This window comes from Seriola aureovittata, chromosome 21 (assembly GCF_021018895.1).
Source record: "Seriola aureovittata isolate HTS-2021-v1 ecotype China chromosome 21, ASM2101889v1, whole genome shotgun sequence".
Taxonomy (NCBI): Eukaryota; Metazoa; Chordata; class Actinopteri; order Carangiformes; family Carangidae; genus Seriola; species Seriola aureovittata.
Genome location: NC_079384.1, coordinates 21,952,084 through 21,979,113, shown reverse-complemented (window position 1 = coordinate 21,979,113; position 27,030 = coordinate 21,952,084). Strand labels below are relative to the sequence as shown.

Here is a 27,030-nt window from a genome sequence, read left to right as displayed (position 1 = left end):
TGGCATGTGGCTACCAGTTGGTGGTACGAATTTGAACTGCCTCTCTAGGTTGAGCTTTAACTGCCAGTCACGTGTTGTTGCAAGCAGTCCACTGAGCCCTGAGCTTGGGTTGGGGCTTCTCCCCTGCTGTAATCAGGGCGATGGCATACCTTTTTGGGAGTTGTTGCTTGCTGTGGTGGATTCCTGTGCAGATGGTGTTTGCTACTTCCCTCACTACTTGTTCATGGCACCAACAATACTGCCACTCTCTCAAGGCTTAGTGGGCATTTGCTCAGGATGTGTTCAAAGGGCCATCTCTGCAGGCACAGCAGGCATGCTGGAGTGTTTACTATACTTCTGTAGTGAATGATGGGAGGAAGTCATACACTGACTGGATCAGAAAACTGATTCACAGTGGTTCTGACTTCCAGTGCTTTGTCCAGGTACTCTTACATTTAAGTGCATGCTTCCACTTTATCCATGCTCCCAGCTAATGCATGCCCACTATCCTGCAAGAGCATTCCTCAACTTCTGCACTTTTGCCTCTCTTTCCCATGGGCTTTATCAAAGCAAGGACTTATATTTCTGCCGAGTCTGGCTCGTCACAAATCCCACTAGGATGTTTTGCTGCACTCATACACCATCATTTCCTTCCTGTTCTTACTTTGAGGCTAGTTAATGAGACTTCGGAGTCGGCGGAGCCTCTGTTATGCATCAGCTCTTTGGCATGAGTGACCCTAATTTTCTTAGCCAGGCTGGTGAAAGGAAGCTGAAGCTTGTTGGTGCGCCCATTCAGATCCACGCTGCTCAGGCTCTTGGAAAGGCTTAGCTACCTGCATAGAAACTGATTGATGTTTTGATCTTGAAGCCCTTCACGGTGGTCAATGGGACTTCATAGAACAGCAGTGAAGTGATGACAGGATTCAATGATGGTGGATCCAGGCTTTGAACTTCACTGAAAGTCTAGACTGTTAATAACCTTGCTTTAAGCTCCTCACTGGTTGCCTGGACCTCTGCAGTGTCCTTCAGGGTTCTTAGAGGTCAAAGGCTTTGCCCAGGCTTCTCTGTCACAGATGGAATCTTGACTAGGGATGGGCATTTTCAGTAATTTCAATATTCAAGTACTCTCATTACTTTATGAACGAGTACTTAAAAATTATATATAGATGTATTTTTACCTTAAAAAAAGAAATACGGGAGGTCCGTGTCCGAGCAGCAACACAAGCTTAAAGGTTCCACTTGTGTTTCCACTCGGACACAGACCTCCCTGACCAAGCCTACTGATTGTCTTGCACTGCACGTTATTGTCATCTTTTTGATCAAAGTATTTCCAGACATCACTTTTCCTGGTCAAGGCTGCCATGGTGCACGTAACGCCAACTGAGTTGAAATACTGTAGCCAAAGCCAACATTTGCACAGGTGTGCAAGTAGTGAAACGCTACTCGAATAATGACAGCAACAATCAGTACTCGAGTACTCGTACCCATCCCAAATCTGGACGCCTCCCAAAGAGAAGTGGTGGTCATTCTTCTTCAGGACTAAGGGCCTGAACTTAGCTGACTTGAAGCCCTTCAAGATGATGTTGTCATCAAAGTGAGGTGCATGATCTGGAGAGGGGGTCTTATCACTAGGGATTCCCCAATTGATCAGTCACTGATCATTATCAGCCGATTTTCATAAAGAATATGTTAACCGTACATCAGTATTAATGCTCCTGGTCAACGGTCATCTTAAAACTGATCACCTGTAGTCAATACTATGGTGTCTATGGCTTAAAGAAGCACTGTGTGCTGTGAAGTGTAGTCCCACCTCCCACCTTGTTCACTGCGCCGGCACGTGACAGGCCACCGAAACAAGACATTGGCCGTGTGGAACTTTTACGAAGTGTGTGAGACTGATATAAAGTACACCACCTGCAACACATGCCAAAAATGATCAGTATCGGCTGTGGACCAGCAGATCTCACTCATAGATAATCGTATTGGCGGCAAAATAACATGATCGAGCCATCCCTACTTAACACTACCTCTGCAGACTCTGCAAGCATGTTAATCACCAAGGCAAAAAAGGACAGTGAAATTGCATAGTCAGTGATAATTCCCTTCTCCAGGTGATGCCATGCAGATTTTGCTACAGAGGTAACTCTCAGACTCTCACCTGACTGGCTTCACTGGACCCCTGAGGGCAGAGACTGTTTTGAGTGCACAGACTGGAATGTCCTGTTGGAGTCACAAGAAAATGATAAAAGCAAGGATCCCGACCTCGATAGAATGGTTGAATGTACCATGGACTACATTAACTTCTGTATGGACACTGTAATACCAGCAAGAGCTGTACACTGCTTTCCAAACAACAAACCCTGAATCACCAGTAACATCAAGACCCTCCTCGACCAGAAAAAGGAGGCCTTCAGGGATTTAGACAGGGAGAAGCTCAGGTGTGTGCAACATGAGCTGATGAGGAGATTCAAGCAGGTGAAGGAGGACTACAAAAAGAAAGTACAGACGAAGCTGCAGCACAACAACACCAGAGTGGTGTGGAAGGGGATGACGACCATCACTGGCTATAAGGACAAGAACAGCCAGGCAACATCATGGATGGTGGACAAGGCCAATGAGTTCAACCTGTTCCACAACAGGTTTGACACAGCCTCATCTCTTCTCTCTCCCACTGCTTCAGCTGCAGCTTCTCCTACGGCATCTCCTCCACAACCTGACACTTCAGCTGCAACTCCCTCCACACTGGGGTCAAGTCTCCTGTCCTTCACAGCGGAGGGGGTGAGGGCGGAGCTCAAGAGGCTACGTCCTGGAAAGACAACAGGCCTGGATGGTGTGTGTCCGAGGCTGTTAAAGGACTGTGCAGCCCAGCTGGCTGAGCCTCTCTAGAGGATCTTTAACTTAAGTCTGCAAACAGGGAGGGTCCCGGTCCTGTGGAAAACATCGTGTCTTGTTCCGGTACCTAAAGTAGGATGACCGGCTGAGATAAATGACTACAGACCGGTGGCCCTCACATCATGAAGACCCTGGAGCGGCTGCTTCTCCACCTTCTGAAGCCACAGGTTGAACTTGCACTAGACCCCCTACAGTTCGCCTACAAAGAACATATTGGATGATGCCGTCCTTTACATGCTCTACCGGGCCCATTCTTACTTGGATGAGCCAGGTAGTTACATGAGGATTATGTTCTTTGATTTCTCAAGTGGATTTAACACCATCCAACCCCCCATTCATAAAGACAAGCAGGAAGGGATGGGGGTGGATCTCTGTGAGATGGTTCTAAATTGCGTATGATTGGCATTTTCCTCCTTTGGAATCTAGACACCCTCTGCAAATCTCCCCTGCTGCTTTATAAGCAACTGAATAAGCGGAGCATTAGTAATGAACAACAAGGTTGGAATCACCCAGATGAAGAAAGTTGATCTTTCAAGGACAAAATGAAATTGGTACTTAGTCTGGTGATAGTAAAATGATGTGTGTAATATCTAGTGGAACACTACAGGAAAATTTACTCCTCTAGGTCTTAAAATTAAGAATGCAAGGCATTATCTGACATCAGCTATTATCACAGACAGCAGAGGTAAGTTTTGCCAACTTCTGCAGTGTCGTCTCACAGCTGAGTCCCTTTTCTTTTTTGGGACCCAAAATCATTGAATTGGTGATAAGCAACATTTCATCTGCTCACGTGATCTGGTAGTATCAGTCCTGCTAGATCCAGGTTGGATGGAGCAAATTTTTAAGGGTGAGGATGATCGTTTGAACTACTGATGATCCTATTGAATAGTCTTGAAAGTAACCTCATTAGCTGGATGACAAAACTTCAAGTTGATCTATGCACAGCTTAACAAAGAAAAAAAATGTTGCAGGATGGAGACAATGGAGAAGAGGTTGTGGTGAGAACTTATCAGAAAATCTAGATATCTCCTATACTAGACCTAAAATCTACTATAAGCAGCAGTTGTCCATCGTACTCACTCTACCTTGTCAGAAGATCCTGGTGGATGCAGCAGAGTTTTGCTACATAACGGGAACTCTTTTTCAATCCAGTTGAAGACATGTACTACTACAACAGCAATGAAATATTTGGTTGATATCTGCATGTGCTGCCAATGCAACCAAATGTGCTCAGTGACTTTCATGGTAATCTAGTTAGTAGTTCTCAAGAAACCATGCGTCATGATTTTGAGAGCAACCCTTCAGTATGTTTTTCATATTCTTGTAAGAAAGGTTTGTATCCATCCAAGACAGAATCTGTGATATTCTTATTTCTGTTCTGTTCAACTTCTTTACAGTTTCCTCCTGTAATGACCCAAGATACTCAGCAGAACTTTTACTTTTATATTATATTTCTTTTACAGTATGTCCCTCACCTGTTGCCGTAAGCCATGGAAAGTGGCAATGGGTTTGGTGTCTCTGCGCACTGTGACATCATTTTCATACACATTGATGTCATCACCATCACTCTGGGCATGCCAGAATCCCACCAGGCCATGACCCTTCAGACTGCCAGTGTCAATCATCTGGTTGAGCAGCCGCTGGGCGTCATCAAAGACGCGCCGAGCCTCCAAACCTTCAGGACCCAAATATCATTAAGATGAGACATAGTTTCACTGTTTGTAAAATATTCAACAATTATGGAAGTCACTCCTCCATCTCACTATTGCCTGTGTTTTTTTGTCATCAACATAGCTTACTTGACATCAAGTAATGTGCAGTTTTATTTTTGTAAATAGTGCTATGAATTTTTAAATAGGGCTCAAATAAATAATCTTATTTTTAACCACGATATTTATCATTTTGTTAAAGTGGCAACAGACAACGGAACCCCCCCCCCCAGGGTTTGTTAGGTCCTGATTTAGTAGAAATAAGGCCAACTGAATGCTGGCTTTGATCCCTCTCAAGTCCTGGAACTCCCTCCATCGGGTGAATGCCTGTCCAAGGTTCACTCTCGTTTCACCTCGGTTTCTATCACTCTCTCTTTCTTTGCCTCCTCCAACAACAGGGGTCTTTTTCTTTTGCCGGGGAGAGATTCCACAGTCAATTTGGGTGTTCCACCGTCTGCTATTTTCACTAACTGGGGGAAGCTACTAACAGCAACATTATTTACTTTATAATGATAAGTTAGAGCAAAAAACCTGACTATTGCCCCTTTAAAATAAATCAGGAAGACTATATTATTATTTTTTTTAAACATATGTTTTCTTCTTGCCAATTTTTTTGTATTTAAAAAAACCAAGAGTTCAAATAAAATGTAATGCATGAGCAACATTTGAATATAATGTAGGTGGATGGATGGACCCTAACAGAGGCTGAGCTCGTACCAACAGTCTTGTCCTTGAAGATCTTGGGGTAACCTCTGTTGGGGTATTTTCCTCTCAGCTGCCACACATCAAAGAAAGGCTTCCAATCAATGAAGTCCACCAAACTATTCAGGTCATACTGCTCAAACACACGGGTGCCCAGGAACTGAGGACGTACTGTCACATACAGACAAATACAGGGTTTTAATTCAGCTGAAAAATCTGAACTTTTTGTAAGACAATAGCACATAAATATTCTGTATTTGCTAGTTTTTTTGCAAATATTATTGCAATCTTGTGGTTCATTTTCCAAAATCCAGTTTGATATGTTTGGTGTCTTTGGAAAATTTGCAATCTCCAGCAGACATTAAAATAAAGGTTATAAAGACAGACTCCCCAAAGATTAGCATGACAGACTGAAAGTATATCAGTGAATTTGAGGCAGAATATGTCTTTAATGATTTTGGAATTCATTCACCTGTACAAACTCACCTGGTCTGGGCAGAGAGAGCCAGTCTATATGTAACGCCTTCTCTCTGGCCTGGGACAGAGACAGATACCGACGATCCTGAAGGCAACAGACGGAGATGGAAGATGAAGAGGAAGAGAAGGCGATTTTATTTATTTAGTACATTTCATTACTACTAAACTCTGTGTGCTTTACATGAAAATACATGTACAAACACACATCCATCAAACTACAAAAAAACAAGTCTGGACATTGGTCGCAGTCTGATCAGCAGCTACCGGAAGAGCTGGTGTGATGTTCGACCTGTTACTAAATGCAAGGGTTCACTTACTTTTTCCACCAGCACTATGGATGTTTGACACCAAAGAATATAATTGTTAGTGTGTTGTTAGCTTATCTATACTGTATTTATCTATACTTGTGACTTAGGTGAAAATCGGATCATATTTTATAGTCAACTAATGCAGAAAAACGGGTCATTCTAAAGGGTTCACACACTTTGTCTTGCCACTATACAGGTCCAGTGTGCAGTTCCATCCTTGTGGAATATCTGGTGATATTCCACATTTTCTTACTGTCTGGAGATCTCATGTGCAGTCAAACCATCAGTGAAGGTTTCCTACTAACAAGTACTGTATGTGTATCACAACCTGATATATCTGATCCCTCTGAGCCACAGAGCTCCATTGTTTCCAAAGACTATTAAAAACACATCAGTGAGTCACACTGTTGCACTGGGTGACATGTTCCTTCATCAACATTAACACACACACACACACTCTTGACTGTTACTTTGGAATGTAGGCTATATCTGGCTCCAGCATAAAGGTCAAATTCTCTGAAAAGAATATAACACAAAAATGTCAGTGTGCAGTTTTAGAAAAGTACTGATCCTTTTTATAAAAATTATATTTTTGAGATGTGTTTAAAGATTTACATCTTCAGCCGGAACCAAAGGCGTTAGGGCTGAGAACCAGTCAGAGTTGAGAAGTAGGAAAGCATAGAGATATGGACTAAGACATTGATGGTTTGGGTCTTTTCATGGGATTTCAAAATAAGAAAAATACAGAATACCGTAACACCAGATCATCCTTTAATCAGATAGTTTGTTGAAAAGAAAAAAAATCACCTTTATTAAGCCGCTTCTTCCAGCAGCACATTTTCACTTAACATGCAGTATGCATGCAGACTTAATAGCAACAAATTTATAATTTTTATCACTTGAATTCTTTATGCAAAATGATATTGAATTCAATAAATACTTCAATTTGTAAAAAAAACTACCATAAATGCGCCTGTGTGAAATTGCATATGTATATATATGTCTTGCAGATGTGTACAGGGGCTCAGGTGTGTTTTAATTTGTCTGGATTTGTCTGACTCTACCAGTCTGTATTTACTTGTGATAAAGGTACATAGCGATACAACACTGATCTCAAAGAAGGTCACCTATGTGGGTCACTGGATCCAGGAAAACACTTTTAAACCATGGGTAGTGTCCCCTAGTTTCTACCAGCCATTCTTACCTTCAGAGAGTCATAGTGGTCCTGCCTGATCTCCTCATACTCCTCTTTCAGGTCCTCAAAATACTCCTCCCTCATTGTCTCATCCAGCAACTGGGAACACTGACAGACAGGGCAAACAAGTGGGGCATAAAACACACTGTAGTTTGGACCAATCAGACTCAAGTCAGAGTCAGCTCAAACCTCTCTCATATCTGTGGCCACATCAACTCATGTCAACTCTCCGACCATCACATACAATAAGAGATCAATAACTCCTGAGGAGATTCTGACCTTGACTCTCCTTTGTTTGTGATTTGGAGTTCTAATAAAGAGATTTCAGTGAAATGTGGTGCCATGTGTTAGACTGCTGGCAATGAACAACTTTTTGTTTTGGGTTTTTAAAAGGATTTCCTAACAAAACAAGTTTTTATTTTGTCTTGATGGGATATTTTTTGTAGCCTGTTATCAAAGACATATTGATTCATTTTAAATGAATGCTATGTGTTTCTCTCTGGCCCAAAGAATTGAGAAAAAGAGTTAAGACCCTAAAAAGATTCACAGAGCTCAGGTAGATGTACTGACCACCACCACACTCCTGGAGGCATCCAGAACATGGATAACAGGACAACTGTAGCGGGGGGCGATCTTCACTGCTGTGTGTGTCCTGTCAAATACAAAACACAAATGTTTGAAACCCAAGAGAGCACTGCAAGATATTAGCTTCCTTTTATAATGACCAGCAGAGGTACTATTTACTAATAGCCTAATTCTATATAACGGATATATTTCTCTGAAAGTACACATTACATTGTGTGATGTTTTAGAGAAACATTACACATAAGCACCACTTATCCCATCCTGTGTGGGTGTCTGGAGAGTACAGACAGCCTCAGGTCTCCTGCGATGCACATCATAACAAGCTGCTTTTTGCAAATGTTTGTTGATCAGTGAGGTGTATTTCCCCCTTATCATGGATTTATGCCTGTTTGTGTTTGCATTACTTTGATGTGGTGGCTCCTCCAATCAGCAGTGGTGTTGTCATCCCCAGTCTCTCCATCTCTTTGGCCACGTAGATCATCTCATCCAGAGAGGGAGTGATGAGACCAGACAAACCAATGATATCTGCAAGAACAGACATAATTCACAGCCAATATTACTGCTACTGCTATCATAAGAGAAGAAGAATTAATACAGCAGCAATAGTTTGAATAATTAGCATTGGCACATAGATGCCCAGGCTAATATGAAAAACATAAAAAGAGTATATGCAATGGTTTGGGGGGTAGAGTAAATAACTGTTTTAGGCTACCACTTTTTTCTTGCAGTTGTTATTGTTTTGTACACATATTACTCGTCCGTTTTGTGTTGCATTGTGATCCACGAAGAACGACATTGTTGCCCTGTATGTGCGACATGTGTATGTGTGGAAATAACAAGAAAGCTGAAGCTTGAACTTTACGAAAATCAACGATGAGCCTTTGAACGCAACACAATGTTTTATTTTCATCTTCACATCCAAGAGCTCTGTCTTTCACTACCATTATATTTGAATGATGATCCGCTGAATGAATCATTTATATGAAATATGATATCTATGATATTTCTAAGATATATCTATGAGTTTGCTCATTTAAATATGTTCCGTCAACATTTCCCACTGACAACATGGAACCTAAGCAGTGTACTGTACCTGCTTTCCGTGTAATGGCCTCTCTAAGGATCCGATCACAGGGAACCATCACGCCCAGGTCAATCACTCTGAAAGAGAACAACCACCCCCAAATCATTTCTTCGATATAACTGACGTATTTATTTGAAATAACATCAAAGCCTTGTATTTTTTGTGACAGAGGTCCATCTGTGCTGGGTTATACAGTTATACAGTGCCACTGGCAACTGAGGCAGGCAGATAGTGGCTGTTGTCTAGTATCTTATAAGCCTATAAAGGCTGGGTACCACATGGTGCAGGACAAAAACCAATCAATTGCAATCAATCAATGTATAATGTCTCTTTCTATATGAGACGAACATTGAACAGAAGATTTGAAAGCCAAAATCACTTTTCATTTAAAGATTTGAATCATTATTATTCAATCTTTATTAACTATGTGATTGTTTTTGTTTGTGTGTGATGAACTGTGGAGATTTCATCAATGCAGTCAGTACCTTTAATGGCTTGTAAACATAAACATCTGCATTTGCTTCAAAGAGGGTATCTTCAATGATAGTATTCTTTAAAGAGCATCACCCTTTTACATTCCTATTCTGACATCCACCAGTAAAAAATTTTTTTCAAACTTTTTTTCCCTTTATCCCTGAGATTCTTTTCCCTCCACTTGTTTCAACTGTTTTTCTGCCACCACAGTGTGCTCGCTACGGCAGTGACATAACCATGAAGTGCACTCCAACCTGCTCTATATTACAGAAGGTAAGGATAAACCCACATATGTTGTTAGTTAATAAACACACACACACACACACACACACACACACACACAAACAGCTGTTTAATGGCACTAATTTGCTGTGTAATAGTGTTGGGGTGGTGCCCAGGGCCTGGCAACACTGCTTCTTCACTCCTGGTTAATTATCTAAGCTGTTCAGTGAAATACTGTCAGTGCCACTGGTAGTGCTCTGACACATGCACCCAGAGGAGCTGTACGTGTGAACTTCAGAGACCATCTATATGATGAGTGGAGGCTCTTGATGTGCAATCACACACTGTTAATAACAGCAGACTAACAAGTTCTGCTTTCTGACTGGTTGTTTTAAATGTTAATTCCAGTCAGCAACAAATGTATTTGCTGTTATTTACAATGCATTGTGAGGAAAAGTGCAGCTCACTGACTGAATATACTGGGAAGGGTGTGGTGGAAAAAGAACCTAATGCTTTGTGAAGAATTTCAGACGGTAAACCATTCAAAGTTAGTAGCACACCAGTTTCACCTGAAGTTGTTGCAACCCAGCACCACACCAACGATGTTTTTGCCAATATCGTGGACGTCTCCCTTCACTGTAGCCAGAACTATGGTGCCTTGATAGGGATCCTGCACACCAAGAAGAAAACAACAGGGGAAGTGTACGACCACAGAACAGACTGAACTGGCTGTTTTTTATTTGTGTGTGGTGTCATTTGTTTCTATGGGGTGCATATTTAGTTCAGGAAAAAAAGCTGTTTTCATACTTCTAAAAGTGTGACTGCTTATTTTCCATCATGGCTGTGGAAGAAACTACTGTTCACAATCCACACCACTTCTTTCTGCTAAAAACACATAGCGTTAAAAATAGCTTTTAATTCATTTGTATAATTTGTATAAGATTTCACTCTTATACACTCTGTGTGTCATGTTCTTTGTTCACGCAGGTTATTACACACACTTGTCTCACAGATATCCTGTGAAAAGATATTCTTAAATGTTCATGGAAATATCTTCATATTCAGCTGAGACTGACCAGCTCCTCAGTTGACCCTGACGATGCCATCATCTCCTCCCTCTCCTTCTCCATGAAAGGAATCAAATAGCCCACTGCCTTCTTCATAACACGGGCCGACTTGATCACCTGGAAACACACAAGGACTTGTAACTTCAGTGCCTCTTTGGTTTTATTACAGTAGTTTTAAATGCTGAAAGACAGTGGTGACCATTGCTTCGTTTAATCCAAAATTTAAGTGGTAGGTGAGATATTTCTGTATGATTTTAATGAAATTTGGGGCACTGTTGAAATAATTAATATATGATTTGCAGCATATATATACACACACATATATACAGTACATACACATATACATACATATATTCAGCATATACATATATTGTATATGTTTATTGTCTGTAAGGACTTTCCTGAGGAAAAGAAATCCCATTTCATTTTCATCATTTTGGGGTAAATCCCGTTACAAAAAGTAATGTAGTGTCATAGAAGAAGGGCAGTTAACATCTGGAAATATAAGACGTGGGTCAGTGTCGACATCCAGGTGTTCAAAAGTAACAAGTCCTGGAACAATGGAACTTAACTTTGATTTTCGTTATTCCCAAAGTCAAAGTTTAAAAATCAGAGGAATAACAAAAACAAAAACAGAGCTGACATATTTTCTATGAACCAGCAAAATATTGGAAATAACAAGAACAAAATATGTAATTTGAGCCTGCTAATTACGTGAGTTTTTACTCTGAAACACGGATATCAATGTCAATCCTGTACGAGTTGTAGACTATGTAAATGTAATCTATGTAAATCTAAATGTATGTAAATCTATTAGAATCCATCTTCACTCTGACACGAGGAGTGCATTAACCGGTTAAACAGCCAACCAGAGGAAAAGAAACAGAAAAAGAAACAAACAATAACGGTCCAGGACATGTTGATGGAAAAAGACCAATGCAAGAAGGACACAGGAAAAAAAAATGGAATTAGTATCAACCTACCTGTGGCAGGAACATCTTCCCAGCTCCAAAGAGATCCCCCACCACCTTCATGCCATTCATAAGGGGGCCCTCGATGATGTGAAGGGGTCGAGTGTAGCGGTCAACCTGAGAGCGACACTCCTCCACATCCTCCACGACATACTTCTCTATTCCCTGCACAGCGAGTTTACAAGTTGGGTGAAAGCACGTACGGGTACAGCAAAAACCCTGAGCTAAAATCATTTCTGTTTGAGAGCCAATATATTTAGTGACTGAAATGAGTTGAATCAGAGTCCAGAGAGTAGTTGTAAACTCATTAATCCTTCATGTGTCCATCCATTTGTCCAGCCAACGACTGAACTTCTCTAACCTTATTTTTTCATTTGTTACACAACTATCCATGTAAGCAACCGAGTGCAACCTTGTGAACATCTCCCACAGGAGCAAAACTGTGTTATCTCTGAATTCCGAAAATATTCAGACCCCTTCACTTTTTTCACATTTCCTAAACGAATCTAATCTAATCATCAGATATTTTACCTTGATTAGAGCGTACTCCAGTCTCTCCTCCACATTTTCTTCTCTCCACTCGTCCGTCTGAACCACCTTTTTCCCTCCTTTCACATTGTTCTATTAACAAGAGTCGTAACGTCAACACCTGTTAACCAAACTGAAGCAACATCAGCTCAGTGTGCTGTTCATACGTGTACCTGTGCGTAGGCCAGTAGTTTCTCAGTGGCACCAGTGTCTCTGTTCCAGATGATGTTTTCACATAGTAGCAGCAGCTCTTTATTGATGTCATCGTACACCGGCAGGTTCCCAGCATTCACTATCCCCATATCCATACCATCCTGGGACAGGAGTGTGAGGGTTCTTATTTAAAGACAGGCTTCCAACTCTACTACAATCTTAAAGGATCATTGCAGTTTATTATATGTGGAGTCATAATTTCAGAGCTTTCAAATTACACTCACCAAGTTCATTAAAATGTCTGTTGTAGACATTCATCATCGTTAACAGACCAACTTCCTGCTTCAACTTTGACCTTCTGTACTTTCTGTTTTTTTTTTTTTTTGTTTTCCTGTTCACTTCACGTGAGCTCACGATCAGTTTGACCTCCACATAAAGTGGTTTGGATAAACTATTTTCAACCTGTCTGACTACTTCAGTTTCTTGACTGATCTGACTCTGTCACCACGTTCACAGATCTCAGCTATTACAATGTGTGTGGATGGAAAGTTGTGCGTCAGTGTTTACCTTGATAGCGTGGTAAAGAAACGCTCCATGCATAGCTTCTCTGATGACCTCCATTCCTCTGAAGGAGAAGGAGAGGTTGGACAGACCTCCACTCACCCTGGCTTTTGGTAAGGTCTCCTACACACAGACACACACAAACACACACACACACACACACACTGAATGATGCAGTCCACCTGGAGCTGGTTATTGTGTTATACAAACTACAATTTTCAATTCAAGTCCAATCAGTTGAAAGTCAGCTAAAAGTAGCAATTGTTTAAAGCACTCACTTTTAATCGTTTGAAAATTATTGAAGTTTAAGAGCATTCGTTTTATTTTTCTGTGTATATATGAATTAAAGTAAATGAATTCATGAGCATTCCTCTTATATTTGGTAAACAGTAGTTAGTAGTTTGTAAGTGACTGCTAAACTTTGACCATTTCGTGTGAAGGTACAGGGACGGATGGATAAAACTGAAAATTCTCACAAATATTGTAAGCATCGGTTGAATTTGCATTATTACATATTTGCATTGTGAGTGACAAGTGCATTACTTTGATAAGCTTGGTAGCCCTGATGAAGTTGACAGCATAGTTGTTGTGTTCCTCCATGCCTGTGCCGATGGTGAGTATGTTGGGGTCAAAGATGATGTCGTTGGGGTCAAAGCCCACTTTGCTGACCAGCAGCTCGTAGGCTCGACTGCAGATCTCCACTTTGCGGTCTGTATCTGTGGCCTGGAGAGGAAAAAACAATGATCGACATGCAAGTTTGTGTGTGATAGAGTGTTTGTTTGTCTCCTCACCTGCCCCTCCTCATCGAAGGCCATGACCACCACAGCAGCTCCGTAGCGCTTCACAGTAGCAGCTCTGAGCAGGAACTCCTCCTCTCCTTCCTTCAGACTGATACTGTTGACTATACACTTCCCCTGACAGCACTTCAACCCAGCCTCAATCACAGAGAAGTTAGAGGAGTCAATACATAGAGGAACCTGGGGAGGAGGAGGAGAGGTTCAGTCTCCTCTGATTTACTGAGCAGGTTAATTAACAGTCTTGTTATTGAGAAGTTCATGTGCTAACTTAAGGCATTTTCAAGAGAAAACAAAAAGGAAAATAAAATGTGAACAAACAACTGAAAGTGATGGAGAACACTGTGAAAGATCAGAGTGAACACAAAAAAATAGTTTACAAATGATACATTTGGAGACTCTGCTGCAAGTTTGTGTTTTTGTGATGTAAGTTTCTGATGTAAAAAACAAGTACCAATTTTTAACTAGTCTGTCTATCCCCACATGAACTCTGCAGTCATACAGGCAGCAGCTCTGGGCTGATAAACACTAGTCTGAAGGAGCTGTCTGACACAGCACTGCACTTCATTCTTTTAGTCCATATCATAGAGGAGCTCAGTGATTTACAGACATTTGTGTCAGGAGAGGAAGAACAAAATCCCTGTTGGATATTAGTTTGTTATCCTCAGCTTCTCATTACTTACTATCTGAACTTCTTTTAAGAATCAGTCATCAAAGCAAGTACAAAGACAGTGATCTCTGTCCACACGTTCAAATATTCCAAATGGTGGATTCACCCTCAGCTCAGCTAAAATATATAGATCTATACTTATACTGTCTGTCTTTCTCACACTGTGACATTAACACAACAGCCAGGTTGTTAATCAGTTCCCCTTCACCGAAACATTTTCTGTCCATTAATCACTGTAAACAAACAAATAAAATCTCTGTGAAGCTTTAGACGGTTCTTTCACTTCTGTTGTGTTTTTAATGTCACACATTAATGTTTCTAGCTCCACTGGATTTAAATGGAGCCTCTGCTCTTTATTTTTCTGTTGCCATGGTGAATCATAGTATCGGAGCTCCGTTGCTCATCATGGCAGCAGCTACAGTGCTCCATCTGTGTCTGCACAGGATGCCTTCAGGCACAGCATTGAGTGCATGTCACCTGGGTGTTGGCAGCGCTCAGAAGCCAAGACAAAAGCACTAAAGAAAACAGACCTAAAGCCTAAAAATACGCTTTGGTTCATGCATGTAGTTGGAGTAAAACATAAGCTGCTACAGTCTGTGTGGACAGCTCGATTGATTAAAACAGAAGTGTATCTGTTCCATCAGACATGTGTGAGAAGGACGACTGTAGAATTTAAATATTTTCTGCGTAGACATACAGCTACATTCTGGATGGGTCAACTTTGCTTGTGCACAGCTGCACACGTTTGTTTCTTTCTATTCTGTTTCTTGCTGCTACATCCATACAGCTGTGTGACTGCACAAAAGAAAATGAAATGTGTGAGGCTGAATTAAAGAATACAAAATTTAGTGATATTGACATCTCTTTCAATCACAATCTGCAACGTGCAAGATGTCAAACTGGGTGCTAGAGTATTTCTGTCCTTGTAACAAAATACTTGAATGATCTAGTATACTTTCATTCTATTTTCTGTAATATATGATTCTATAATAATATAACAATATTGCAATATACCCAATACGATATAATAACATGGCCTATAATAACATGGCCGAAAATATCTTCTTGAGAAATTGTGTGTGTTCATTTCAAATGCCTTTAAATCTTACCCGGGCAATGTCTGGCTCAGAGGCAATGAGTTTACAAAATCGAGCCATGGCTGTAGGCCCTTCAAGCATCCCCTCATCCATGTTTAAATCCAGGACTTGGGCCCCCATCTCCACCTGGGCCTTAGCAATACTTAGTGCCTCCTGGAAAACAAAGAGGGAAGCACACACCAAACAGTTAATTGCAATATTGAGTTTCTCCTCTGCTCATGCTTTGACCGCAAACTCTGAAATAAATGAATACATAAAAAAAATATTTTTTCTGAAATTCTGTCTCACCTCATAGTTTCCTGCCATGATCAACTTGGCGAATTTGCGTGACCCAGCCACATTGCATCGCTCTCCAATGTTTACAAAGTTGGTATAAGGGCCGATCCTGAATGGCTCTAAACCTTTAAATCAAACAGACATTTTATCTCACTGACATCCTGTAATTTGGATAAGAATAAGCAGAGGTAAGGAGCTCTTTGACAGAAACAATTAACCCAGGGTCCACTTATTAGCTGTTTCTGGAGCAGGTAACTGCATCTAATGGTTTTCTTCAGCAGACAGAGACTTTTTACTCATTACACATACATGATTATATTTTCTTTATTTTTCACTGAGCAAACTATGACTGTGAAAGCTGGTCAAAAGATCTGAATAAGCCTGTATGTGGACATTTGCCAAACCACATTATACTGAAATGATCAAAATCAGGCAAACACAGAGGTGCTAAATCTGCATCAACAGCAAGCAGAAACATAAGCTACAAAACCTCACACACTAAGGTCTATCATTAATCTAAGCCTGTTTCCAAAAAGGGCCTTTGTTCTCTATGTGGTTAAGGTAAATAAATAAATCACTGAGAACTTACGGTAATGTAAGTCAATATTTTTTTTATATATTTATCGACAACCTGATCAACTATGTCTTTACTAGTTTAAACAGGTAAAAGTCACTAAAAATTATACTCACATGTATTAGCATTATCTTTCTATCAAGTTTCACTACAGACTCCGCAGATGGTAACAGGAGTTATCATACCTGACAGCAGCAAGTAGTCTTGATAAATGTCAGCAGCAGGAGCTCTTGGCTTGCAGTTTCTAACTGCTTCATGTATGGCTCTGTAGGAGCATGAAGGAGGGGAGAGACAAATCATTTTAAATCTTAAAAATTGTATGAAACTTAAGTTAACTTAATGTCAGAAAGAGACTTGTCAGAAACATGACAGTGACCTGATGTGTCCTGGAGTCGTCCCACAACAGCCTCCCACAATATTCACTAGTCCATCTCTAGCAAATTCCTGTAGACAAAAGACACAGAAACTTAGCTGCAGCAATGATGCAGTTTTATTTTTTTCATTTTGAAATTAAATTTCATTTAACCAGGATGGTCTTTGAGACCAATGTCTTTTTCAAGAAAATTGTGTATGTTATAAACCAACACAGAGACAATACACACAGAAAGGAATAAAGAAAAGAACAGATAAAAGTATAACGCCATTATGAAATGCTTGACTTTAAGTTTACAATCATTTAATGTAGGAAAATATGCTTATTTGCTTTCTTTCTGAGAACCTCATGTCTGTGCGTTAAGTACAGAGCTGGAGTCAGGAAGTGGTTAGCCTAGCTTAGCATAAAGACTGCTTCCAGTCTTAGACATGTAATAGCTCAAACATATAAAACTAAAACCTTTCACGGGACATACACGGGTGAAAACTTGGCAGAGGTAATCAGTGTATTGGAGTTACAATGTAAAACCACACCCAACAAAAAAAAATGTTCTTTACAACATCATACATGTATGTCTTTAATTCACCAAAAATATAGAGTCCAGACTTCACACAGCAACACACAACAAAAATTCACTTTGTTCAGTTTAGTGTGTTGGATCTGTCCCGAGTACCACAGCACCAGCACATAATGGGAGTTCCTCTTTCACTGTCTTACAGGCAGTGTTGAACTTGATGATCATTTCATTCTCCCCCACTGAGCGATTACTCTCATCTAACCACTGGAAACAAGTGGGAAGGGGTTGATGCATCAGTCCCTGCTGGTTTTGTGTTTCTTACTATTGTGCATCTTAAAAGGTTCAAGCTTATACTGTGTTGACCCAGGAACTAGCTTAGTCTGTTGGCTAGTTGCCTGCAATGAACGGGCCACAAGGCCTATAATACACACTCAGAATAGCATTCCATAACCACAGGTACTGCATTGACCACTGCTGTCGAAGGTAGTAATTTTTCTTTTTCACTGGCTCAGTGTGCACTTGGAAGTCTCATCATCAGGTGTGTCTGACCTGTCGTTGGCACTCTCTCTCCACCAGCCTCCTCCATCCTCCCCTCATTTTGGGTGTACAAGCGTAATGATGAAAGTACAGGTAAGAAAAGACCAATTGAGCCAGTGAAGAAGAAAAAGCACTAGTTTCAACCCCAGTAGCTAACAAAGTAACTGTGCTGGGGGTGCACCAAAACTAATGATCAGCATGTACGAATGTGACCACGTAAAATTTTAACTCGCATATGCATTGTGAAGCCCTGCTGACTCCAGCTCTGTACATAACACACGAATATGATATTAATATCCATCCTCTCATCCCATTCTAAGAAAAACAGCAAAAATTAATTTCTTGTTTTGGTGGTGGATTATTTGAAAACTTGCTTAGTTTAATCTACTTTTGTGGCATTTTGCTTTTAGGTGTGACATTACAGAGTGATGGGGAGTGTGGGTAGAGAATGAGACCTGGAGCACAGCATGCAAGTAGTAATAATAGAAGAGAACCTTTAAACTGGAGGCTGTTACTTCTGGAGTTTCATCATAGTCTCCAAATGTGTTGGGAAGACCTTTATCAGTAGAAGATAACACACACACAGCTCATGACATCATGATACATAATGCAACCTAAACTATGTCAAAGGTCCTGTGTGCTACAGTTGCTTATAAATACGAGCAGAATCATTTCAACTGTGTGAAAAAGGTCAGTTTGAGGCTGTAGTTTGTGTTGGTGGTAGAACACAGGAACACATTGAAAGCTGTTTCTAAGAGTGCCAAAATGTATTTACAAGTTTCAGTCCTTAATACGTGGAAATATAAAGTAAATCATGCTTGGTGGTTATATGTGTACCATATTCAAGTCAGTAATATTTATTATGGAGCCTCGAGTGTGCCAATGGATTTATCATAGATTTATGCAACGTTAAATTACAATTAATTAATACATTTACATTGTATTTATTGCAGTTGCATTTAAATGGTAAAATAGTCAACTTATATGTCATTCTGTTTTGAAATGATCAAATAATAATTCAATTTTAAAATGGAATGGTATATAAAGATTAAAAAGGCTTAAATAATTTAAAGACATCTGCTCAGTGTCATATTAGAAAATGAAGTTCAACCCACAGAGCAACAGCAGGTGCCAACTGTTACCACACAACTACCTAATCTAAGTGGCAAATCTAATTATCATTTTTAGTTGCTTGATCTCTGATTTGTATTTGTTATTTAACTTGTTAACTTATTCATTAAACACTGAAAGATTGTATAATGGCACACTCCAGCCTTCGTACACTCTGCTCATCTGCTGTAATCAGTCCTGCTATCATACACTCAGAGCAAAGGAACCCAAATCTTTTTTATGTAAAATCTGGATTGAAGCCTTGAGTGCTTTGTAATTACATTTTAACTATAAGCTGTTTCAGGCCTGGATTTGAAGATATGTAGTTGGTTAGACTGTGGGTTACCTGCGTTAGGATAACAGATAATGAAAGCTGTGGTGCTTTTTCCAATGGCCTCAATGAATGGTCTCATCTCTGTCGCACCCAAAGCACAGTTCAGACCAATACTGCAACATACAGAGGGACAAAACCAGTAAGAGACGGGGCTTTATTCCAGTAATAAGGCACAGTTGTGTTATTGTCAAGACTCCAATGATATGACATAGTAAGTGTAGTTAGGTTTGAGGTTCAGTAACTCACCACAGTGGTTTAGCATGGGATACACTCACTACAAAAGCCTCTCCAGTCTGACCAGACAGAGTTCTTCCACTCCGGTCAACAATGGTCCCTGAGATCTAGATTGTGAGTGGGAGAGGGCAAAAGAAATATTTAAATATAAGCTCAACTAAACCCTAAAGAACACAATCATGCTTGGTTAGCTCCAATACAGCTGACATAATGGCCAAATGTCCATCCTTTTTTTTTTTTTTTTTTTGAACAATTTCTTTTTTTTGTAAACAAAAAACAAAATAAACAAAATTGAGGAAAATATGGTCTGAATATAATAAAAAAAAATAAACATACAAATATAGGTTTTCTTTCATAGCTGCTTTCAAACAGCAGGTCGATGGCGAACAAGGCAGCCTGTATAAGGGAAAATAAATCATTAGATGCACCAATCACTGTACATAAAACATCAGGGCCCATATTCACAAAGTATTTTATCTTACCACTAAGAGTTCTCCTAAGTCGCAATTAAAGCTTCTAACTAAACGTTTTCTCCTAAATCCTCTTCACAAAGCTGCTGAGACCAACTTTTACTAAGGAAAAGTGAAAATATCAGCGACTGGTTGATGAAAGACCATCTGTGCTGGTAAAAACACATGTAACATTTCTCTGTAGTTGTTGAAGATCTAAAGGAAATGGTATGAATTGTCCTATGATGTGGGTCCACAGAGACATTTATTGTTTGGTGAATAGATCAGCTTACAAGTGGCTTATATATCTCCAAGTTGTCAGCATTGCAAAGTTGCATTTTCTCCGTTGAAGTAGCAGCTTTGTGAATACGGGTCCTGGTTACATAATGAAATCAGTTATATGGGGCTACCTTAGCGTTGGCAGTGTCGAAGATGGTTTCAACCAGAAGGATGTCTGCTCCTCCATCTAATAAACCCCTGACCTGCTCTGTGTAGGCTTCTACTAGCTCATCAAATTCTGGGGAAGAAACACACACACACACACACACACACACACACACACACACACACACACACACACACACACACACACACACACACACAGGAGTTATTTCATTTCTGTGTTTAATGTTGAGGTTGTTATTAGTGGTGTTGTCAACTGCTTAATACTGAGAGTTGTTTCTGAAGATGGTCAGAAACTTCATGTATCATGTTTATGAATTGAAAATTGAAATTTTCTGTTACAGATGTGAAACCAAAGAGACTACTCTTCTAATGTATGAGAATAGAAAATAGATGTCCACGTGTTTCTAATAGGTTAAAGGTACGTGAGGGAGGGGCAAGAGGTCAAATAAACAACTAACCACCATATGACCAATACCCTGACATTTAAACACAGCCAGTGACAAACTCAACTGTTGTGGTCACGTGGTGGGCAAAGGTTAAATTTGACATTACACATACATCATGTCTCTTTTACTTTCCAGAATGGCTGCTAGAAATTCTATGGCCCCTAAAACAGTAAATAATATATGTATGTCTTAGGGCCCCTGTCCACCTCTTGGTCACTGAATCATTCATTTATCACTGCTCCTTTTTTTTTTTAACTTTATAGTAGCCACAGTTAAAGGTTGTTAAATGTAGGGCTTTTTAATATCACATAGAATGAACTTTCCTATCTTTCTTATCCTATGAAAGTATGATGGAAACCAGTAGAGACCATATGACCTAAAATGATTTTTTATTGTATCACAAGAGACAATATTTATATTTTCTGTAAATTAAATATAATACTTTTTAATACCTGCTAAGACCTTCAGGAAAGTTAATCAAATGTTTTTAAGATGTTCCAGGACCTGCGGATACACTGAAAAAGCACAGACATAAAAAATGTGTAAGTCATCTTACTGATGTTCCTGAAGTCCGGTCTCTCCACAGATGGTGATACAGACAGGGTTTTATTGGTGGGACCCACTGCCCCAGCCACATAGCGTTTGCAGCCTGATAACAGACACAGGTTACAGTTGAAGCTACACGAACAAGGAATTCCCCTGAGGGTCAGGGACTGTACGTTTATCTACCAGAAAGCGATATGGTGCTCTAATGCTAAAAACTCAGCTTACCAGTTTGTTTGGTAATTTCATCAGCTGCCCTTCTTGCCAGCTCCGCTGACACTCTGTTCAGTCGATAAGCCTGCACCACAAACACACAACCACCACCAAAAGCAGAGGTTTACTTTTTAAATAAGATAAATGAGCTTGTGACAAACAACATAATTATTTTTATGATTATCTTGAACTGGAAATAGTCTTATCTGGTCACTTGGTAACTACATGCAAAAACCCCTGTACACTACTACGCCATCAGTGAGCATCAGACAGCCCACCCTGACGGAGTTCTCATTCTTGCTGGGGATTTCATCATTTTAACATTTTGACATCCAGCTTGGATATGATCCTTTCAAACAGCTGCCTCAGGTCACTCTCCATTAAGATCCTTGAATTGTGTGTAAATCCTGATCCTGAACTGTATAGGTAGCATCTAATACAACCTGTTTGTTGATGGTGTGATTTTCCTGTTTACAGATACCTCCTCCTCCATTGGTGGTGCAAAAATTTTTACATTCGTTCCATCTCTGGCACCGATCGCACCAGGTAGACTGGCATTGTCATGAATCTGCTTTATTTCTCTGTAGCTGTTGAACACCTAAAAAGAAGTCGTATGAATTGTCTTATGATGTCGGGTCAGAGCGCCTTTATTGTTTGGTGAATAGATCGGCTTTTCTCTGTTGCCAACTAGAGCAGCATTGCCAAACACTTAACTTCTGCACTGATCGGGTTGTTTCGGTTGGTAGGAGATGTTATTGCATCTTCTCACACACTCCACAACGATCATAATTCCCTCGTGATTGAGTCGTATCTTTTAAGTAATTCAGCATCATGTAAGGTTTACAAAACACTGCAACGTGGAATGACAGCAGCCCTTTAAGATTCTTTGTGATTTGGTCTTAGTGAGTTAGGAGTCTCTCGACTAATTTTAACTTCTCCCAGGGTTAGCTGCTACTTTTAGTGCTAAGTGACTTTGTGAATTGATCTTAGTCAAAAAAATTAGGACTCTAAGTTAGGACTGACACGCCCATTATTTTTAGGAGTTTCTCCTAAATCTGCAAGTTAGGAGCTACTATTAGTCTTAAGATGCTTTGTGAATTCTGGCCCAGATGAACATCCTGACCAGTACAGCTGCTGCACTGCGCTCGCTCAAACCTCAAGACCCAGCAGCACAGCCGGAAGATCATCGGTGCCTCACTCCCCTCCCTCCTGGACATTTACAACACCCACCCAGCCCGGAAAGGAACCAGCAGTGCAAGTGACCCCAGCCCATTCCTTTTCAGTCTCCTGCCGTCATATTCGGTCCTCTACATGTCCTGTACATATAGCAGAATTGACAATAAAGTTGACTTTAACTTGATGTAGACCTATACAGCAGCAACAACTTATATCTGCCTACATTATAGTGTGTTAGAGATCACATTTTTCCCCATTCTGATGTTTGATGTGAACATTAACTGAAGCTCCTGACCTGTATCTGCAGGTTTATACACTGCACTGCCACCACACGATTGGCTAACTGGAAAATTGTATGAATAAGCAGGTGTACAGGTGTTCCTAATAATGTGGTCAGTAAGTATATAATGTTTTGAAACTAGGTAACACATTACTGTGTGATTATTACCTAATTTAATACAGATGATTTGATTATGTGTTATATGACTTTCTTAGGCCAAAGTTAGTAGAGTGAGTATATTACCAATTATATTTTCTGGTAAGAGTTTTGCAAATTGACACTTTGTTGTGAAAATAGAGCCAAAAAAATTGTAAAATACTTTAAATTGGAGAAATACATGTCTTCTCTGTTCATTTATAACGGTAAGAGTTTTACTAAGACAAGCTGTCTCAGCTGAATGCTGAGAGGATGTTGTAGTTTAAGGTGCAGTTAAAAGCAAAGACACAGAACTAGGTGAAGAGTGTACAGTTGTTTGTAGAAGTGGGGGAATTCATCAGCAGTTAATGAATTAACACCAGTCAGTCTGTGTATTTAACCTTTGTTTCTACAACTACGTAACTACATGAGTCCACGCTGGTCTAACAATGTTGACATCATACCATGTGCTCCAGTCCATAGTCTGCCTGAGCAATGGAAGTGCTACTGAATGTGTTGGTCTCTATGATATCCGCCCCAGCCTGCAGGTACTCCTTTATACAGAGGAGAGCAAAGGTTACGTACATCCAAAACAGACAAGATTCAAGCCACTACGAGAAACACTGTCCCCGTTACTCTGGATGATCCACAGACATCACTGTGGACAGTTTTCATGAGGACAATTCTTTTAGTACACAGTGGTTCGCAGGGAGGTCTGTGGATTATCAAGATTAACATCGACAAAACATTATTCCTGCAAAACATGTTGGCTTTGAGTTTGTCAAATGTCATTTTACACTGATTTTAAGCAACACAAACAAAATTCAATTTCAGTTCATCATTTCATTTGTATTGGTTTGGTTGCACAAATATCTCAAAATCCCAGACTAAACTGATATGAACTGACACCACGACAGCTAAGTGAGAAAAAGTTGTTTGGGTGAATTACCTTGTGTATTTTGTAAATTATATCTGGCTGTGTGATACTGAGAAGGTCGTTGTTGCCCTTCAATGAAAGCGGGTGCTCTTTAAACTCGTCGCCCCTGAAATGCTCCTCTTCAAGCTTATGCTGCTGGATCATGGTTCCCATCCCACCATCCAGGACCATAATCCTTTGCTGCAGCACTGCTCGTAGCTCAGACTCTAATGGACATCTGCATCCTAGAAAGAAAGTGGGTAAGTTTTCAAATACATTTAGTGTAAGACCAACTTTTCAAAAAATACAAGCAGCTGATAACCAACAACACTTTAATTGAAAACTTAACTATCAACTAAGTAATAATGAAGTAATAATGTGACTGGTTCCATTCTTCTGGTAAAAATTGTTTTTCTCCTTTTAACTCTAGGACTGCCAGTCACCACTCTGACTGCGTGGCTGTTTCTGTATTTAACGGTGACGTCAGAGATTACGCGATGACAGGGTATGCACGGACACTGATCTTTCAGCGATGGGGCAAGAGAGGGGATTTACACCTCCACCCAAACGTAATGTTCAGGTTCCAATCCCATTCTCGGCTACTTCAGGCTGAGGGCTGAACAATATGAAAAAAAGAAAACCACTGGTCAAACGCTTCCTGCGAGGATCCGAAGGGTGAAGCACATCGCTAGCCGTTCCGCTCCCCAGTGGGACCTGGTCCCACAGGCCTGGAGTTGGTGTGGATCAAGACTGTGCTCAACTGACTGCGCTCGCTTCTGCTAAGAGGGCTGGGGATCTATGTGCTCTCTCGGTGAAACTCCTTCTGCATGTCCGTCAGCAAGGACAGGGGTGTGGTGGAACTGGGACGTCACCCATCATTTCAGCCCAAGGTTATCACTTCTGGCTTAAGGCATTTTTTTCCTCCCCACAGTAGCGAGGAGCAGAGGAGCCCTCATACTGTGTACTGTGTGCCCTGTGCCCGTAGACCGCATGGCAAGCCTCAAGAAGTCAGATGTTTATTTGTTACAGGCCAAGGCGGCTTTGCTCTCTGCTAAGTAAATTACAAATTGGATTTATGATGGTTAGTCTAACCATCCCCCGCAGCTGTACAACTTCAGCCCACTTGTGTGTTGCCTGCCCAGATAATATTACACGGATAATCAAAATTAGTTGGGGAGGCCAAAGTCGAACACCAGCAGCAACTAAGGTGGTCGGATGAGGAACATCCACTACCAGGCTGCAGTCTAGCCGCAATAACAAATGGAAGATGGCGACAAGTTCGGGCACACAACTTTTTTTACCGTGGTATCAAAACAGGTATCGAGAATTGTGGAATTTCACTGGTATTGGTATCGACTACTACATTTCTGGTAGCGTGACATCCCTAGCAGCAACACAGCCTACAAAAGCTGCAGACGCCAAGGCAGACATGGAGACAAAAGTAAAGTTACCAGCAACAAAGTTGTTATAAAGACTCCAGCCAAAGTTAGCCTAGTCAACGACCAGCTCACTCCCACCACCTGACTCACCCCCACCCTTTCCGGATGACCTCGGTAAAGAGGAGCCTATACAGGTAAATAAATACCCAACTCATCTATATAGTGTTGCCTATAATCACAGCCTGATTACATTATAAAATGCAAGCGCTTCTTTGGCCTTGATTGTTCAGCATACGCACCTTTGCAATTATCACATGTATTTACAGATTGATCCAGATAAAAAGAGCAGCATATGTACAACTTGGCGATTATCAGTTTTCGGTGTCTCCACAAGTGCAACCCCAATAATTTCTGGAACCTGAGGACACATACCAGGCCTGGGTATGTGTCTTTGGGCCACTCGGCCAGTCATTTTGCTGGACTAATGGAGTCTAGGCTGAGATACAGCTGGAGGTACAACAATCCCTAATTGCCTTAACCTTACTGTTAACCAGTACCAAAGTCCGCTAGAGGGCGGCGCATATAAGAAATAGCAGTTACTATGAGTACATGTGTAACTGCAGGCCCAGCTGGCCCCCTTTTTTGGTATATGTTGCTGAGTTGCCAAGGAGGCTGCATATGTTCTGGGGTTTTATAGGGGGCCACAGTGTGTTGTTGCTAGATCTCAAAGGTCTCATGGGGCATTCGGATACAAATCAACAACAGCACCATTGCATCCCATTATTTCCACTGGTCTGTGCTGCACCATGAGCCCATGCATAGTGCAGGTGAAAGTCGTGGATGCAGCACTGTGCACTATGCCCCCCCCCCAACAGTGCCCTGAGCTCAGCTCAGAGCAAATGGCATTGTGTCTGGACAGGCCATCAGGGTTCTGAGGCGGAGCCTGAAGGAATTAGCCAATTGTGAAGCCCATAAAAAGGCTCCCACATACTCATAGAACTGGAGTTACGGCCAGTAACTACTGTTTCTCACTCAGCCCGTGGACTGGTTGCCCTTGTTTGCTTAGTTGTCACCATACTGGTCATAAGAGCGTTTCTATTACATGACCAGCTTACACACTTAACCTGCTCTGTCATACTAGCAGCAATACATGTTCTATCATTGCTAAGTCTACACAAAATGACCTGTTACATCTTGTTACATGTAACACACTGATGTTAGTTAATCAGTATAACTTGACACACGTACACACACGTGGTGTAACAAGTGGCTGGAAACTATGAGGCAGAAGGCTAAAAGCTAACAGTTAACATTGGGAAAGCTAAGTGTATTTACCCGCGTCTGAAGAGTACTGGTGAAAGGCATTAGTCGGAGCCATCTTGTGAAGAGCCAGCCTTGAGAACAGTCCCACAGTCCGTCTGAAGACCAAACTGTTAATTTTTGAGCTCAGACTTTTACAACAACTCGGCTCTTATTTCTGCAGCTCCCAGCCTGCCGGCAGCGACATCTGCACTTCCGGCTTGAAACATTCACAATAAAAGCTTCATGACAACGCTGATGTGTTGTATTTTGTCACGTGCCCCAACCACAGAACTAAACCACATGCTCCATGATTTATATTTTCCTTTAAAAACCGTGTCTAAGTCGAACTTTTAATCTAGGAAA

The 27,030-nt window shown here is 40.8% G+C and overlaps 1 protein-coding gene across 1 annotated transcript in view; it reads right to left on the bottom strand.

The window, feature by feature from the left end:
* mtr (5-methyltetrahydrofolate-homocysteine methyltransferase) overlaps positions 1–26,857 on the bottom strand; it is a 34,474-nt gene extending 7,617 nt beyond the window's left edge. The window contains exons 1-29 of the mRNA XM_056366486.1: positions 26,701–26,857; positions 24,020–24,231; positions 23,535–23,624; positions 21,495–21,564; positions 21,280–21,372; positions 20,283–20,389; positions 19,760–19,819; positions 19,436–19,530; positions 19,202–19,302; positions 18,240–18,301; positions 16,695–16,762; positions 16,504–16,583; positions 15,757–15,869; positions 15,481–15,621; positions 13,699–13,884; positions 13,451–13,630; positions 12,914–13,030; positions 12,367–12,507; positions 12,197–12,286; positions 11,678–11,830; positions 10,704–10,811; positions 10,197–10,297; positions 8,941–9,008; positions 8,252–8,372; positions 7,833–7,914; positions 7,272–7,370; positions 5,769–5,844; positions 5,298–5,453; positions 4,347–4,546 (exon numbers count right to left, since the gene is read on the bottom strand). Coding sequence (XP_056222461.1) covers positions 4,347–4,546; positions 5,298–5,453; positions 5,769–5,844; positions 7,272–7,370; positions 7,833–7,914; positions 8,252–8,372; positions 8,941–9,008; positions 10,197–10,297; positions 10,704–10,811; positions 11,678–11,830; positions 12,197–12,286; positions 12,367–12,507; positions 12,914–13,030; positions 13,451–13,630; positions 13,699–13,884; positions 15,481–15,621; positions 15,757–15,869; positions 16,504–16,583; positions 16,695–16,762; positions 18,240–18,301; positions 19,202–19,302; positions 19,436–19,530; positions 19,760–19,819; positions 20,283–20,389; positions 21,280–21,372; positions 21,495–21,564; positions 23,535–23,624; positions 24,020–24,231; positions 26,701–26,743 — 3,213 coding nt within the window. The 5' untranslated portion in view covers positions 26,744–26,857. The remainder of the gene's footprint in view (positions 1–4,346; positions 4,547–5,297; positions 5,454–5,768; positions 5,845–7,271; positions 7,371–7,832; positions 7,915–8,251; positions 8,373–8,940; positions 9,009–10,196; positions 10,298–10,703; positions 10,812–11,677; positions 11,831–12,196; positions 12,287–12,366; positions 12,508–12,913; positions 13,031–13,450; positions 13,631–13,698; positions 13,885–15,480; positions 15,622–15,756; positions 15,870–16,503; positions 16,584–16,694; positions 16,763–18,239; positions 18,302–19,201; positions 19,303–19,435; positions 19,531–19,759; positions 19,820–20,282; positions 20,390–21,279; positions 21,373–21,494; positions 21,565–23,534; positions 23,625–24,019; positions 24,232–26,700) is intronic.
* Between the last annotated feature and the right edge of the window lie 173 nt (positions 26,858–27,030).